General features: G+C 53.6%; 1 protein-coding gene across 1 annotated transcript; it reads right to left on the bottom strand.

Moving 5' to 3' along the window:
- Positions 1–5,751: 5,751 nt before the first annotated feature.
- On the bottom strand, positions 5,752–16,079 carry PTX4 (pentraxin 4). Its single transcript, XM_060260653.1, has 3 exons — positions 15,957–16,079; positions 10,539–11,340; positions 5,752–6,399 (listed from the first exon to the last, which is right to left on the bottom strand). Exons 1-3 carry the CDS (start codon positions 16,077–16,079, stop codon positions 5,759–5,761), a joined length of 1,566 nt encoding a protein of 521 aa, XP_060116636.1. The 3' UTR covers positions 5,752–5,758.
- Positions 16,080–17,723: the final 1,644 nt, after the last annotated feature.

Below are 17,723 nucleotides of genomic sequence, written 5' to 3'. Positions count from 1 at the left end.
GCCTGGCCCGACGGGGCGCACGGGAGGACCAGCCTGGCGGGAGGGAGGAGCCGCCGCCCGCTGTCAGTAGGGCATCTGTCTCTGCAGGACTGGGTTGCCAACTCTAGATGGGACACTCCCTGGAGACTTGGGGGCGGGAAGCCTCGGGAGAGTGCTGTTTATGGAGGGGAGGAGCCGTTTTCTCCAGGGGAGCTGATCTCTGCAATCTGGAGATCGGCTGATTCTGGGAAATCTCTGGCCAGTAGGGTTGCCAGCCTCCAGGTCTCACCAGGTCAGGACGGAAAGATCTCCCACTTGTACACTCAGGGCCTGAAGATCTCCCACTTGTACACCTGATCTCCAACTGGCAGAGAGCAGCTCCCCTGGAGAAAATGGCTGATTTGAAGGGGGGACTCTATGGCATTGGACTATACTGAGGCCCCTTCCCTCCCCAACTCCAACCTCTCCTGGATCTACCCCCAAAGCCAACCCTGCCTCCAGGCACCACCTGTGTGCTCCCCCCCCCACCCCAGCAGCAAGGTGTGCTGGAGGCACAGCCTTCTTCTCTCCACGGGGTTCTGCTCTCCCTTGGAGCAAAGAGCCCCCTCCCCTGCCCTCATGCCAGAAAAAGGGGGCCTGCTTCTCTCCTCGCTCTTGTCTCTTTCGGCCATACTCCTGGGGGATAATCTAGGCTTCCTCCCCTGCTGATCTTCTAGATCAGCCTCACGATGCAGAAGGGTGTGGTGGGGAGCTGGGAAAGGAAAACAGGGACGGGTGACTCAGGGCCTTCATGCCACTGGCTCACGCCCCGTCACTGGACTTTCCGTCCTGACCTGGTGAGATCACCGGAGCAGCAAAGGCCTGGTGAGTGTGTCTGAAGCAAGCCAGCTGGTCTGACAGGCGACCCAGGAGCAGTAGGGATCGCTTGGGCCGCGTTCGCTGTCCTTTTCATCTGGGTGTCACGCAGGGCTGAGAAGAAACACTCTGCACACGGCCATACACTCCTCTTCAGCCACCCAGGAACTGCAGAGAAAACATTCCCGACAAGAGGACGCTGGGTCTGTTTCTCACACTGGAGACGTTTCTGGACCCAGCGGCATTGAAACTGCGAGAGGCCCCTTTTCATTTAGTGGTTAAAGTGTCAGTGTAGGATGTGGGAATGGGATCGAATCCCTCACTTGTGCCATGGAAGCTTGCTGGGTGACCCTGGGCCACTCACACACTCTCCGCCTAACAGCACAGGCTTATTGTGAGGATACAGAGGAGGAGAGGGGAATGACATGCTGCTTTTGGGACCACGTTCGGGTGAAAGGCAAGGTATACACGTTTTTTTAAAACCGACACCCCCCCCCCCCCATTTTATCCCCTTTTTGCTTATCTGCTCTCCTCCACCTGCCAGAAACAGCGAGAGGAGAGGAGGAGAGAATTGGACAGCAAAGCCCATCCATACAAATTAGAACATAAGAGAAGCCACACACACTGTGGCTGATAGCCACTGATGGACCTCTTTTGCATATTTTTATCTAACCCCCTCTTGAAGCTGTCTATGCTTGTAGCTGCCACCACCTCCTGTGGCAGTGAATTCCACGTGTTAATCACCCTTTGGGTGAAGAAGTACTTCCTTTTATCTGTTTTAACCTGACTGCTCAGCAATTTCATCAAATGCCCACGAGTTCTTGTATTGTGAGAAAGGGAGAAAAGTCCTTCTTTCTCTACCCTCTCCATCCCATGCATAGTCTTGTAAATCTCTATCATGTCACCCCGCAGTCGACGTTTCTCCAAGCTAAAGAGCCCCAAGCGTTTCAACCTTCCTTCATAGGGAAAGTGTTCCAACCCTTTAATCATTCTAGTTGCCCTTTTCTGGACTTTTTCCAATGCTATAATATCCTTTTTGAGGTGCGGTGACCAGAATTGTACACAGTATTCCAAAAGAGACCGCACCATCGATTTATACAGGGGCATTATGATACTGGATGATTTGTTTTCAATTCCCTTCCTAATAATTCTCAGCATGGCGCTGGCCTTTTTTATTGCAATCGCACACTGTCTACATTTTCTGTGAGTTATCTACCACGACCCCAATATCTCTCTCTTGGTCAGTCTCTGCCAGTTCACAACCCATCTACTTGTATTTGTAGCTGGGATTCTTGGCCCCAATGTGCATTACTTTGCACTTGGCCACATTGAACCTCATCTGCCACGTTGACGCCCACTCACCCAGCCTCAGCAGATCCCTTTTGAGTGCCTCACAATCCTCTCTGGATCTCACCACCCTGAACAATTTAGTGTAATCTGCAAACTTGGCCACTTCACTGCTCACACCCAACTCCAAATCATTTATGAACAAGTTAAAAAGCATGGGACCCAGTACTGAGCCCTGCGGCACCCCACTGCTTACCGTCCTCCACTCCGAAGACTGCCCATTTATACTCACTCTCTGCTTCCTATTAACTAGCCAGTTTGTGATCCACAAGAGGACCTGTCCTTTTACTCCATGACTCTCAAGCTTACTAAGGAGCCTTTGATGAGGAATTTTATCAAAAGCTTTCTGGAAGTCAAGGTAAACAACATCTATTGGGTCTCCTTTGTCCACATGTTTTGTAAATCTCTATCATGTCACTCCACAGTCGACGTTTCTCCAAGCTAAAGAGCCCCAAGAAATGTAACAGGTTAGTGAGGCAAGATCTTCCCTTACAGAACCCATGCTGAGTCTTCCTCAACAACTTGTGTTCATCAATGTGCCTACCCATTCTGTCCTTGATAATGGTTTCTACCAACTTTCCTGGTATTGAAATCAGACTGATTGGCCTGTAATTTCCTGGATCTCCTCTGGATCCCTTTTTAAAGATGGGGGTGACATTTGCTACCTTCCAGTCCTCAGGAATGGAGGCAGATGTCAATGAAAGATTACACATCTTGGTCAGAAGATCCACAAGTTCAACTTTGCCATCCGGGCCTGGTGACTTATTAGTTTTTAATTAGTCTATCAGTTGTAGGACCTCCTCTCTTGTCACCTCAATCTGACTCAGGTCTTTCAACACCCGTTCCAAAATAAGTGGTTCTGGAGCAGGCAAACACTTCTCATCTTCCACAGTGAAGATGGAGGCAAAAAATGCATTCAGCTTCTCAGCCATTTCCCTATCCTCCTTCAATAATCGGTGTGATCACTTTTACATCTCTCACCAAGTCTTGGGCATTACTTAGGGCCAAATCCAGGATCGCCCCACCCCTGGTAGGTTCTGAGACCATCTGCTCCATAGCACAGTCACTGAGAGCATCAAGAAACTCAATCCCTTTCTCTCGACCAGAACACATATTGACCCAATCAATCTGCAGGTAGTTAAAATCACCTATTCTGCAAAGGAGTTCCTGACTTCAGCCAAAGTACCTGCAGTGCCTGAAGGACTCCGAGCTAAATTTGCTGACAGCCAGCCGATGCCAGGACAACTTATTGTTCTAACCTGCTGGGTTTCCTTGGTTAAAAAAAGAAAAGAAAAAGCTCAACGGGGCTGTTGGAGTCCTGGCCCCATCCCAGAGTGACCCTTGGCTGGAAAGAAAAGCAAAAGAGAACACGGTGGCTCAAACCAGAACGGAATTTATTATTCCCATCCTTCCCAACATTGTCCTTGGGGTTCCTCTTATTACAACCTGGCCATGAGAATAGCAAGTCAGTCCATGCAGTATGCAGACCGTTCCAGCTGGGCAGCCATGCAGAGGATAGCAGGAGGAAGACGGAGGCTACAGAACGGGGAGGACCAAAGGACGCTCGACAGGAACCCCCAGACACATTTCAGCTTCTTGGTGTCTATTCTTTTTACAATGAAAGCAGCCCCCCTTCCCCCCCGCCTGTGACAGCTGAGAGGGGGAATGGAGTGTCAGGGGCGGGTGCAGAGGGACTGCTGAAACTGTTCCCCTTCTTGCCTGCCTGATCACAGTCTTGCATTTGATTCGCCACAGCCACAGTGGGGGAGAATTTGGGGGCCGTGAATAGGAAGCAACATGGCTCTGTGTTGTGTGTGGAGTTCTAAGCAGGCAAATGGAAGGTGTTCCACATCCCCCACCCATGGCTGCCTTTCGTTACAAACTCGAGGGGCCCAATCCACAGATTGCCCGTCTCCCTGGCTAGAGGTACAGGAGGAGGAGGAAGGAGGAGCCCCAGCAGGGCCGGGCTGCCTCTGTCACAGGGCCAGGAAAGCACGGAGTGTCCCAGGCTGGGGGAAGCCCTGGAAAGGACTCTCAAATACTGTCAGGTTTGAGTCTAGGAACGCCTGACTGACTAACTGGAGTTTCAAGGCGTCAGCTTTTGAGAGGCCCGGCTCCCTTCGTCAGATGTGAGCAGAGTGGAAGGGCGGGTCTCGCAGTCCTTTTATCGTCCTTGGCTTGGAGACCCCCCCTGGAATAACAACTGGGCTCCAGAACGAAGTTTGAGACAAGAGGCACCTTTAAGGCAACACAGTTTAGTTGCAGATAGAAGCTTTTATGGGCATTAAGCTTTGTTGGGCTTTAGGGTGCCACTGGAAATCAAGCTTTGTTCTGTTGCTTCAGACCAGGTTATGGAGATCAGTTCCCCCGAGAAGATGGCTACTTTGGAAGGTGGTCTCCAGGGCATTGTACCCCACCGAGGCCCCTCCCATCCTCCTCCAACTTCACCCCCAAAATCTCCAGGAATTTCCCAACCCAGAGCTGGCAACCCTGTTTTATCCCAGTAGGGGGAGGGGGTGAAGGCTGCAAAGGCACCAGGCACCTTGTCATCCGCTTGACTGCAGCAGAGCGGAAATGCTAGGGGGGGGGTGGGGATGGAAAATTAGCATCTATAGTGAGATCAGAGTCCTCTGTCCCTATTCAGGCCTGGGAGGGGGGATCCACCAATCTGAGCTTGTGCAGGAATTCAAGTTCTGCCATCTCTCACTGTGATTTGTCTTGGGAATGTCTTCCTCTGTGGGCTGCTGACGCTGCAAGAGTGGGGGGAGCAGTTTGGACCAGCCAGGACTAGACTGTTGGGGGGCTCTTTGGGGGCTGGAGGCAGGAAACCTCAATGGGAAATTCTGTTGGGGAAGGCCTCTGGCACATATCCCACTGCTGTGAACAGGAACTGGCCGCATCGGCTCTGCCTTTGATGCAGCTAACCTGGGCACCTGTTGACTCTCCAGCTCCGAAAGGGACCCTTTGCTTGTGGGAAGGGGCTTGCCCTTCAAGGGCCACATGGCAGGAACCTGGGAGAGGACGAGCTGATCTGGAGGCTCCATCAAGGCCAGCAGAGGGCCGGAGAGCTGAACGGCCTTCTGAGCCAAACACGAAGGCCTGAACTGCAGAGAGGCACTTGGAAGGCAGGCTCCGTTCGGGCTGTGCCCTGGGCCGCTAATACTTTCCGGATCCTCCTGGTTTCGGATTGTGCAGCTGGGATTAGCAGTTGGGCCTTAGGAGAGGACGAAGCGTCCTTTTGGGGAGGGGAAATCTTTGTGGCAGCATGTTCTTGGAGAACAGGATGGCGGGTGGCTGAGCTAGCCTGTAAATGGGGTTGCCAACTTCCATCTAGGAACTGGAGAGCTCCTGGGGTAACAATCAGACTACAGAGATCAGCCCCCTCTGGAGAAAATGGCTGCTTTCTATAGCATGATGCCAGCCTTCCCCCCCCCCTCCCCCAGTCTGGAGGAAGTTCTCAGAATCCCAGTCTCCTGGACCTCCCTTCCCTCCCCCAGACCCCCACCCCCAGGCACACAAATCTCCAGGAACTCCCAAGCCAGAGTTGGCAACGCTCCCTGTCAGCCAGGCCGATGTCTCACAGGCAGTGCTCGAGGCAGCTGCAGCTCACCTTCTGCACAGCCCCGCTGAGCCTGGTGACGTTTGCCAGAGAGAGGATTGGGCCCCGAGGGAGGCCGTCCCCAATGGCGATGCTGGAGACCTCCCCCGGCGACAGCGCCCGGTCCCACATGGCCCAACCGGCCAAGGACCCCACAAAGGCCTCCGAGGGCTCAAACCCCCCACCGAGGGTGTCCTGTTCCTGGCCCAGGACGAGTGACCCTCCGGCGGGGATCTCGTAGCCCTTCTGGAACCTGGAGCCCATAGAAGCCAGCCGCCTGTCCACGTAGAACCAGTACCGGCCCTGGATGGAGGACCAGATGAGGCACAGGTGGTGCCACTGACTGTCCAGGAGACGCCCCACCGGCAGCTCCCGGAAGGCCGGGTCCCCGATGACAAAGTGGATGGCGTTCCGGGGGGCCGCATCCCTGCCGTGCAGCACCAGCTTGTTGTCATTGTCTTCGGTGGCGTAGGACAGGGTCGTGCCCAGGTAGCCGGCGCTGGTCTTCACCCAGCTGCACAGGCTGAGCTCCAGCAGTCCGGTGTGGAAGCTCGGCCCAAAGTCCACAAAGTTCTCCGTGGAAGCGTTGGGGAAAACCAGCATGGAGCCCACGTTGCAGACTGACAGAGAGAGAGAGAGAATGGTTGTTCTCTGCACTGGATCATAGAATCCTAGAGTTGGAAGGGACCTCCAGGGTCATCTAGTCCAACCCCCTGCGCAATGCAGGAAACTCTCAAACACCTCCCCCTCAATTCACAGGAGCTTCATTGCTGTCAGATGGCCATCTAGCCTCTGTTTAGAAACCTCCAAGGAAGGAGAGCCCACCACCTCCCGAGGAGGAAGCCTGTTCCACTGAGGAACTTCTCTAAACTCACAAACCCCTCCCCCTAAATTCACAGGACCTTCATTGCTGTCAGATGGCCATCTAGCCTCTGCTTAAAAACCTCCAGGGAAGGAGAGCCCACCACCTCCTGAAGAATCCTAGAGTTGGAAGGGGCCTCCAGGGTCATCTAGACCAACCCTTTGCACAATGCAGGAAACTCACCAGCACCTCCCCCTAAATTCACAGGATCCTCATTGCTGTCAGATGGCCATCCAGCCTCTGTTTAGAAACCTCCAAGGAAGGAGAGCCCACCACCTCCCGAGGAGGAAGCCTGTTCCACTGAGGAACTGCTCTAAACTCACAAATCCCTCCCCTTAAATTCACAGGATCCTCATTGCTGTCAGATGGCCATCCAGCCTCTGTTTAAAAACCTCCAAGGAAGGAGAGCCCACCACCTCCCGAGGAGGAAGCCTGTTCCACTGAGGAACTTCTCTAAACTCACAAACCCCTCCCCCTAAATTCACAGGACCTTCATTGCTGTCAGATGGCCATCTAGCCTCTGCTTAAAAACCTCCAGGGAAGGAGAGCCCACCACCTCCTGAAGAATCCTAGAGTTGGAAGGGGTCTCCAGGGTCATCTAGACCAACCCTCTGCACAATGCAGGAAACTCACCAACACCTCCCCCTAAATTCACAGGATCCTCATTGCTGTCAGATGGCCATCTAGCCTCTGTTTAAAAACCTCCAAGGAAGGAGAGCCCACCACCTCCCAAGGAGGAAGCCTGTTCCACTGAGGAACTGCTCTAAACTCACAAACCCCTCCCCCTAAATTCACAGGATCCTCATTGCTGTCAGATGGCCATCCAGCCTCTGCTTAAAAAGCCCCAAGGAAGGAGAGCCCACCACCTCCTGAGGAGGAAGCCTGTTCCACTGAGGAATCGTTCTAACGGTCAGGAAGTTCTTCCTAATGTTGACCCGGAAACTCTTTTGACTTAATTTCAACCCATTGGTTCTGGTCATATGAACATATGAAGCTGCCTTATACTGAATCAGACCCTCGGTCCATCAAAGTCAGTATTGTCTACTTAGACTGGCAGCGGCTCTCCAGGGTCTCAAGCTAAGGTTTTTCACACCTATTTGCCTGGACCCTTTTTTGGAGATGCCTGGGACCTTCTGCTTACCAAGCAGATGCTTTACCACTGAGCTACTGTCCGTCCCCACTGAGCTACCGGTCCTACCTACCACACAAAACAATTCCACACCATCCTCTACAGGACAGCCCTTCAAGTCCTTGAAGATGGTGATCATATCACCTCTCAGCCGCCTCCTCTCCTAGCTAAACAGGCCCAGCTCCTTCAACCTTTCCTCATAGGACTTGGTCTCCAGACCCCTCACCATCTTTGTCGCCCTCCTCTGGAGCCCTTCCAGCTTGTCTGTATCCTTCTCAAAATGTGGTGCTCAAAACTGAACACAGTACTCCAGTATTGAACACAATACTCCAATACTACCATCTAGAGCAGGGGTGCCAAACATAAGAGAAGCCATGTTGGATCAGGCCAATGACTCTGTGTCACACAGTGGCCAAAAAAACCAGGGGCCATCAGGAGGTCCATCAGTGGGGCCAGGACACTAGAAGCCCTCCCACTGTTGCCCGCCCCACAAGCACCAAGAATACAGAGCATCACTGCCCCAGACATAAGAACATAAGAGAAGGCATGTTGGATCAGGCCAGTGGCCCATCCAGTCCAACACTCTGTGTCACACAGTGGCCAAAAAACCCAGGTGCCATCAGGAGGTCCATCAGTGGGGCCAGGACACTAGAAGCACCCCCCCACCCCCTGGCTTCATAGTTAAGAGCAGTAGACTCCAGTCTGGGAGAGCTGGGCTTAATTCCCCGCTCCTCCTCCTCCTTCACATGCAACCAACTGGAGTGACCTTGGGCCAGTCACAGCTCTCTCAGAGCTCTCTCAGCCCCTCCTACCTCACAGGCAGTGTTCCCTCTAAGCAGAGTTGGTGTGAGCTAGCTCACAGCTTTTTATCCTCCAGCTCACACATTTTTGTCTTAGCTCAGGAAAAATGGCCCCAGAGCAGAATCATTTATACAGCAGCTCACCACTTTCATGCCAGGAGCTCACAAAGTAGAATTTTTGCTCACAAGATTCTCTAGCTTAGAGGGAACATTGCTCACAGGGTGTCTGTTGTGAGGAGAGGAAGGGAAGGAGATTGGAAACCGCTCTGAGACTCCTTCAGGTAGAGAGAAGTGAGGTATAAAAACCAAGTCGTCTTCTTCTCTAAGCATGAGGGCAGAACATCCCTCAGCTGACCATCAGAAGAGAGGATGACGGAGGACAGAATCTCTGCGAAAAGGGGGCAGTGGGCAGCCAGGCTCTCCATCTGGGGTGTGGTGCTAACAGGAGAGAATCCCCACGGGGAGAGAATCCCCACGGCCAGCGGGGAGAGCTAGGGTTGGTGCAGGCACCGTTCAGGGAACCAACCGCTGCTGCTGGCTATTAGCCACAGTGTGTGTGTGTGTGTGTGTGTATTGGCCACTGTGTGACACAGAGTGTTGGACTGGAGGGGCCATTGGCCTGATCCAACATGGCTTCATTTATGTTCTTATGTGACACAGAGGGTTGGACTGGAGGGGCCATTGGCCTGATCCAACATGGCTTCTCTTATGTTCTTATGTGACACAGAGTGTTGGACTGGAAGGGACACTGGACTGATCCAACATGGCTTCTCTTATGTTCTTATGTGACATAGAGTGTTGGACTGGAAGGGCCACTGGCCTGATCCAACATGGCTTCTCTTATGTTCCTATGTGACACAGAGTGTTGGACTGGAGGGGCCATTGGCGTGATCCAATATGGCTTCTCTTATGTTCTTATGTGACACAGTGTTGGACTGGAGGGGCCATTGGCCTGATCCAACAGGGCTTCTCTTATGTTCTTCTGTGACACAGAGTGTTGGACTGGAGGGGCCATTGGCCTGATCCAGCATGGCTTCTCTTATGTTCTTCTGTGACACAGAGTGTTGGACTGGAGGGGCCATTGGCCTGATCCAACAGGGCTTCTCTTATGTTCTTCTGTGACACAGAGTGTTGGACTGGATGGGCCATTGGCCTGATCCAGCATGGCTTCTCTTATGTTCTTCTGTGACACAGAGTGTTGGACTGGAGGGGCCATTGGCCTGATCCAGCATGGCTTCTCTTATGTTCTTCTGTGACACAGAGTGTTGGACTGGAGGGGCCATTGGCCTGATCCAACATGGCTTCTCTTATGTTCTTATGTGACACAGAGTGTTGGACTGGAGGGGCCATTGGCCTGATCCAACAGGGCTTCTCTTATGTTCTTCTGTGACACAGAGTGTTGGACTGGAGGGGCCACTGGCCTGATCCAGCATGGCTTCTCTTATGTTCTTCTGTGACACAGAGTGTTGGACTGGATGGGCCATTGGCCTGATCCAACAGGGCTTCTCTTATGTTCATGTGACACAGAGTGTTGGACTAGAGGGTCCACTGGCCTGATCCAACATGGCTTCTCTTATGTTCTTATGTGACACAGAGTGTTGGACTGGATGGGCCACTGACCTGATCCAACGTGGCTTCTCTTATGTTCTCATGTGACACAGAGTGTTGGACTGGATGGGCCATTGGCCTGATCCAACATGGCTTCTCTTATGATCTCATGTGACACAGAGTGTTGGACTGGATGGGCCACTGACCTGATCCAATATGGCTTCTCTTATGTTCTTATGTGACACAGAGTGTTGGACTGGAGGGGCCATTGGCCTGATCCAACATGGCTTCTCTTATGTTCTTATGCTGGGAACCATTCCCTGTGCGGGACTTCTCAGGCATGAGGACCCTGCAGAACACCCCCCCCCCCCAAGAGTGGGCACCCGTGGCCCTTTGGAGCCCCCGCTCCGAGAGACCTACTTGTTCCCGGGGGACGAGGGGCTTTGGGGAGCTCCTGCTCTTCGGGGGCCTTGTCCATGGCCAGCTGCTCCTGCCTGAGGCCTCCTCGGGGCTCCACCCTTAGGGGTGCCTCCGGCTCCTTCTCCTGCAGGGGCGGCTTCTGGCCTGACAGGGATTCGTTCTGGGCCTGGGCAACCAGACGGCGGCTCTTCTGCTGCAGCCTCTTCCTCTGCCGGTGCTTGGCCCGCAGCTTCTTCAAGGTGGGACTCTGGCCGGCAGCTGCTTCCGGCTCCTTCTCCGTGGGGTTCCGGTTCAGCAGGGGGGCTGCAGCCAGGGCGCTGGGCAAGAGGACCTCGTTGTGCTCCGGGGGAGTCTTCGCCAGCTGCTCGAGCTCGGCCAGCTTGGCTCCCTGGTTCTTCAGGGCATCCTGCAAGCTTTCCAGCACCTTCCGCAGGCTCCCCTGGCTGAACCGTAAGGCTTGGGTGTCCTCCCAGCTCCTGGCGACTTCTTGAGTCAGGTTGGACAGGAGGGCTTGCTGCGCCTTCCTTTCAGCCGCCCTCTGCTGGTCTCTCTCCTGCCGGGACTCTTCCAGGGCCTGGACCCTCGAGGCTGCCCTCTTGGTCTTGTTCTGCAGTTTCTTCACCCAGCTCTTCAGGTGCTGCAGCTCCTCATGCAGGGCTGCGTGGGTCGAGTTGGCAGCGGACTCCAGGGCCTCCTGTTTGTCCTCCAGGTGCCGGAAGCTGGCGTCGATGTTGGAGGACACGTTGTAATTGGCGGCAATCTCCTGCAGGCGCACCAGGGAGACTTCTTGAAACCGGCGAAACTGGGGAGGGAAAGAATGCAAAGTTAGGCATTGAAAGGCCCCTTGTGGAAGGTGTTGGGTATGGAGAGGGGCCTATGTCAGGAGGGGGCTTAACACATTGCCTGCCCTGTTTTCACTTGGGACACCTCAAAGTGCCTCTGAGTCCTCCTGGCTACCTGAGAATAAAGGAGAGGATGTGAATCGAGAAATCCAGTTGTGGCTGATATGGGCTCTGCTTGCCCCCCTTCACTTGGGAAAGCGCCAGGACCTAGAAGCAAAAAGCATTGTAAGAACCTCAGAAGAGCCCTGCTGGATCAGAGTAGTGAGTGTCTGTCTAGTCCATCCTCCTGTCTCACACAGTGGCCAGCCAGTTCCTCTGGAGGGCCAGGAACAGGGCAGAGAGGCCAAGGCCTTCCCCTGAGAAGAACCTCAGAAGAGCCCTGCTGGATCAGACCACTGAGGGTTCATCTAGTCCAGCCTCCTGTCTCACACAGTGGCCAGCCAGTTCCTCTGGAGGGCCCACAACAGGGCAGAGAGGCTGAGGCCTTCCCCTGAGAAGAGCATCAGAAGAGCCCTGCTGGATCAGACCAGGGAGGGCCCATCTAGTCCAGCCTCCTGTCTCACACAGGGGCCAACCAATTCCTCTGGAGGGTCAACAACAGGGCAGAGAGGCCGAGGCCTTCCCCTAAGAAGAACCTCAGAAGAGCCCTGCTGGGTCAGACCACTGAGGGTTCATCTAGTCCAGCCTCCTGCCTCACACAGAGGCCAGCCAGTTCCTCTGGAGGGCCAACAACAGGGCAGAGAGGCTGAGGCCTTCCCCTGAGAAGAACATCAGAAGAGCCCTGCTGGGTCAGACCAGTGAAAGTCCATTTAGTCCAGCCTCCTGTCTCACACAGTGGCCAGCCAGTTCCTCTGGAGGGCCCACAACAGGGCAGAGAGGCTGAGGCCTTCCCCTGAGAAGAATGTAAGAAAAGCACTGCTGGATCAGACTGGCGGTCCATCTCGTCCAGCATCTCCTCACATGGAGTCCAAGAAGTTCCTCTGGAGGGCCCAGCACAGGGCAGAGAGGGCAAGGCCTTCCCCTGGTGTTGCCTCCTGGCACTGGAGTTCAGAGGTTGACTGCCTCTGAATATGGAGGGTCTCGTCAGTCACCATGGCTAGTAGCCCCTGACAGACCACGAATCTGTCCAATTGCCTTTGGAGACTTCCCTTGTTGGCAATCTGACACCTTTCCTTCCACATGACCTACAAAGCTCACTCGCTTGGAAAAAGAATGGAACAAAACGGGGGAAGACCTGAAAATCAGATGGTTATAGGACAATATTGTGTGTCGGTGACCCCAGAAAGTGCTTCTGTGAACTTCTTGGGGCTACCCAGACAATTCATGCCCGGGGTGCTATTCAAAGAGGGAATTAATTCCCCAGATCGTATGTGATGTCCTTGGCCATTGTGTGGCCATTTGGGGGCATTTTAACCTGGTCACGTTCAGTCACTGGGATCTACAAACTTTGGAAAAGGGGAGGGGGGGGGCTATTCTTCCCCACCAACCTAGTTGGAGCTCATAAGTCAGCCTGACTATATTTAGGAAGAGATCTGTTATTGAACAAGAATTATTTATAGCGTTAACTGGAAATCATTCCTAAGTATAATTAAGGCCAAACTGAACGTGATGCTGGAATTCCGTCCCTGGAACTCGCAGTATGTTTTCTGGCTATTAAAAAAACACCCAACAACAAACCAGTCAAACATGCAGAAGAAGTCTGTAAACTCTACCCCCTGATCCTATTTCCAGACTGAGCCCCCCACCCCACCCCAAATGCTTTTAGACTTGGTAGAGAAAAAAAGACGGGTATCTGTCTCCCCCCACCCCGCCCCCGCCCCTTCGGTTAAAAGCAGCTTGGATTGGGGAGGGACTGTTTTCATCAGAGAGCCCACCCCCATCCTCAGCTCTGCACCCCCCCCCCAAGACCAATCCCCCCATATGCTTAGGGTCATGTTACACCCAGTCGTTGGACTCCGACACAAGGCACAGGTTTGCTCTTGCAAGTCATTCATGTCCCTCTCTGGTTACTTCTGATAAGAAACATTTTAATCATGATTTCTCAGGTGGGGAGCTGTCCTGGGAAGTGACTTTTGTGGAAATCAGTGAAGGGACCTGGAATAAGTGAGAGGCCTGACACCGAGGTTTATAAGAGGGATTTCTGTCCCTGCTACCTTGGGATGCCAGCAGCCTCCAGGTGGAATCTGGGGGTCCCCTGGAACTTCAGCTCATCTCCAGATGACAGAGATCACTTCTCCTGGAGAAAATGGCGGGGATGCCAGCCTCCAGGCAGGGCCTGGGGATCCCCTGGGATTACAGTTCATTTCCAGACGACAGAGATCGGTTCCCTGGAGGAAATGGATGCTTTGGAGGGGGGGCTCTGTGGCACTGGACCCCACCAAGGTCCCGGTCCTCCCCAGGCCCCACCCCCCAAATTGCCAGCAGTTTCCCACCTGGATCTGGCAACTCTACCCCCTTCCCCTGCCAGTGGCCACGGGGGGACCTGTGTAAAGTGCCAAAAAGTCACAAGTGACTCATGGCCATGCCAGCCAGGGGCTTTCCAGGCTAGTGAGACCCAGAGGTGGGTTGCCTTCCTCTGCAGACCCTGCCTAACCCTGATTGGGCTGTATCATGCCACCTACTCCAATGAAATATATACAAGGTATGTCATCTTAAAACAGTCCTCCTGCTAATACTTTCTGAAAGAAGAATATTGGACGTCCTGGCTAAAAGAGCAGATGTCCCAAACCCCAGGGGCTCCCAAGGGCTTTTCGAGAGGAACAGGAGTGCCCGGTGCCTAAGAGGGCTGCCCCAAAGAGTTCATTGTGGGGACAGGGGTTGGACCGAAGAGGCATCTTCCAGATGTGTTTCACTAGTGGCTGATCTGCAGAGCAACAGAGCTCCACATTAACCATGGACTGCCATCTGTTTGACAGAAACAGACAGGAAACCTCTGGAACTTCTGCAATGCAGCCTCTTTCTCACACTGTCCCTACTAAAGAAGATGACGCTCGCTCTGTCTCTCAAAATATCACCCAGCTTTATTTATCCTTGCTTGTTGTGGGCGGGTTTTTCTGGGTGGACAACCCAGGCCACTAGACATCCTCTGAATCTTCTATCTTTACTGGGGCCTGGAGCTAGCCAGTAAATCCCACCCCCCAGTGCCTTCAAAGCCAACCCCGCCCCCTCAGCACAGAAAGACAACGGTGACATTCATATCTCTGTTCCTGTTCCCTGGGGGGGCTTTGGTTTGGCATTGTGATCCCAGGCCCCTGAAACCCACCCAGGGGAGAAGCCCCCGCCCCACTCCCAAGAGGTTCTCCACCACCTGTTCTCATTCTGTCCTGGTCATTCTGCATCTTGCAAGCAGTGTCCCCTCTAAGCTGAGTTAGTGTGAGCTAGCTCACAGTTTTTTAGCCTCCGGCTCACACATTTTGGTCTGAGCTCACGAAAAATGGCCCCAGAGCAAATTCATTTATGCGGCAGCTCACAACTTTTATTGCCAGTAGCTCACAAAGTAGAATATTTGCTCTCAAGACTTCACAGAGGAAGTGTTGCTGCAAGTACCGTATACATAAGAATCCAAGATCATCTCCTGTTTATCCCACCTCCTTCTCTGTCCCTGTTCTTTGCTGCCTCCCTTGACTCTGGAAAGCTCATCTCCCAAAAATCTTGTGGGGCTACTGGACCTGAATCTTCAGAGCCTGCCCTCCAAAACTCCCTTGCCTCAAGGTTGATTGTAAGCTCCGTTGGGCAGGGCCCTGTCTGTACAGGGCATGCATTCCACATAAACAACCAGGGGGAGGACCCAAGGGCCTCTGGTGAAGCCACCCTCTCTGTGCAGGAACCCAGAGTCCCTGTTCTGTTGATTTCTCTTTTGAGATCTCAGTTACTGACTGCTACAAAATGACCACATGACTTAGATTTCCATTTGGAGCACCGATTCACAAGCTAAACAAAAGTGAAGTTTAGCTGGCTGAGCTGAACAAGGCCATTTTGTGTCAGCCAGAAATGTAAAAGGAAAAAGAACTGAGATGTCTTAAGAACTCATAAAGGGAAATTCGGAGAACACAGGCAGAAGACTAACCAAAATAATACCTGAGGGTATGGGGACAGGCAATAAGCTGGCAGGAACCAAAAGGGTGTGAACATTGTTGAAACTGAAACCAAAACCAGATTCAAAAATTTAGAATTTTAAAATACTTTCCTAGCATTTGAAATGGAATTTGAATTGTTTCTTCTTCATTAGAACAGAGTTTGGGTCCAGCGCACATAAAAGCTTATACCTTGAATAAAACGTTGTTGGTGCCCGACTGGACTCAAAAGTTGTTCTGCTGCTTCAGACCAACCTGGCACCCACTTGAATCTTTTCTCTTTACGTTTTCATTCCGTGCAACTTTGCAATAGCAAAATCTGAGTTTACTTTGAGACCTTTTTCAAAATACATCTCTCCAAAAGTCTGAAATTTCAGAATCTGCAGCAGAAAATTGTTTAAATGGATGCAAAAGGCCAGTTCCGGCAATCCAACCCCCCCAGGTTAACTGTCCATGCCCAACCAGAGCCCTGGAGGAACTACCTGGGGGCGAGAGCGGCTCACCTGCTCTTCCAGTCTCCGAAATCTTTCGAAGAACGGCTTCCTCTGCTGCAGTTGGACGCCCTGGAGACAGACCCCAGCCAGAACCAACAGGACAAGCGAGTGTCCCAGGGCCCCCAGCCCCATCCTGAGCTCCTTCCAGTTCCTCTGGGTGTGGCACACGGTGATTTGGTCCCCTCTCTGGATCACAGGCTCCCCTCGAACTCGCTGCTCTTTGTGAGCGACTGCAAGGATTCCTCCCTTAAAGCTCAAGTTTCCTCCCACCCGGCTAAAAGGGGACCTGGGTTTGCGCTCAGAATAGATGAGATCTACAGACTTCCCAAGAAGCCAAGTTTAGTTCAGGAGCCAGCCAGCTACAGAGGAGGGAGAGACGCTGCTGGGGGAAGGGAAGCCCAGCCTGTGGTTGGACCTCTCTCCCCACTACCCGGAAGGCTCCCCAAGCCGAGAAACTCTAGGACTGGGTATGTTCCTTGACCCCCAGACAGTGAGAGGGGGGTCTGTTGGAGAGCCAGGAGCGAGAGGTGAGGTCTGGAGTGGGCAGCTTCCAAGGGTGTGAGTCCATGGGCCAGAGGTGGCAGTCAAGGTCCAAAGTGGGCAGATGACCAGGTCTCCGAGGATGCAGGTTGAGAATGAGGACCAGAGTGGGCGGGAGGTCAAGTCTCCAAGGATGTGGGCCCAGTGGAGGCAGGCGGCTGGCAGTGCACCAGGACTGTAAGGATGCTGGTTGGCAGGGAAGTCCCATGGGGGCAGTGGGTTGAGTTTCCAAGGAGGCAATCTGAGGGCAACTGGCAGGGCAGCCAACCTCCAGGGAGCACCTGGAGATCTCCCCCTACGACCTTGGATCTCCAGATTACAGAGAAAATGGCAGCTTTGGAGGGTGGATGGTGTGGGAATTGTAGCTTACTGAGACCCTCCACTCCCCAGGCTCCACCCCCTCCCCCAAATCTCCAGGTATCCCCCAGCCCAGAGCCGGCCACCCGAGCCAGAGGCGAGGCCCAACCACAGAGCAGGGAGGGAGGGCTCCAGGTACCCCCAGCAGCTGTCCAGGGTGGAAAGCAAGGAGCTGAATGGCCCCACTCGGGTGATGTGCACCTCAGGCCCATGTGGCTATCAGTCCCGGTAGAGCCTCTATGCCGTTTCTTCTGCAGCTGTGTGTGGGGGGGGGGGGGTGCCAGGTGCACAGAGGCCTGGCTGGGAAGAGAGGAGGCCTGGTTTGCACCCCCCCCCATGCCTTACTTAAGGGGAAGGTCAAAAGAATAAAAGGCCATGATGTGGGGTGTGCAGCAGGAGCCATGGAAACCAGCACGATCCTGATGGCAGCTGGAAGAGCAACAAGCTTTGACTCCATCAGACGTCTGCCTGCCTGCATGGTGAAGGGGCAGGTTTGGGGGAAGGGAGGGACCTCAACCAGGTCAGAGTGCCCAAGAGCTCACCCTCCAAAGCAGCCATTTTCTCCAGGGGAATTGGCTGCTGTTGCCTGGAGACCATAAGAAGAGTGGGGCATCTGTAGGTGCCTCCTGGAGGTTGGCAACCAACCCTACACCACAAACCTGGGGGTTGCTAGCACCTGAAGAGTTGGGGGTGGAGCCTGCAGAGGGGAAGGGCCTCAGTGGGGTGCGAGGCCACAGAGCCAACCTCCAAAGCAGCCATCCTCTCCAGGGGAAACTGACCTCTGTGGCCCAGAGATCAAGGGGATATACAGGGACATCTCCAGGTGCCACCTGGAGGTTGGCAGCCCTGCGATCACATCCAGAACTGAGTTCCTGCCTC

This window comes from Heteronotia binoei, chromosome 20 (assembly GCF_032191835.1).
Source record: "Heteronotia binoei isolate CCM8104 ecotype False Entrance Well chromosome 20, APGP_CSIRO_Hbin_v1, whole genome shotgun sequence".
NCBI lineage: Eukaryota > Metazoa > Chordata > Lepidosauria > Squamata > Gekkonidae > Heteronotia > Heteronotia binoei.
The sequence above is the reverse complement of the archived record's forward strand: the minus strand, read 5'-3'. Positions and strand labels throughout refer to the sequence as shown.

Bases quoted from the DNA above. Each gene is read 5' to 3' on its own strand.
- PTX4 (XM_060260653.1), bottom strand. From the start codon at position 16,079: ATGGGGCTGGGGGCCCTGGGACACTCGCTTGTCCTGTTGGTTCTGGCT. The intron at 11,341-15,956 runs GTGAGCCGCTCT...TTCCCTCCCCAG, and splicing joins TTCGGAGACTGGAAGAGCAG to TTTCGCCGGTTTCAAGAAGT. The intron at 6,400-10,538 runs GTAGGTCTCTCG...TCTCTCTGTCAG, and splicing joins CCCTCGTCCCCCGGGAACAA to TCTGCAACGTGGGCTCCATG.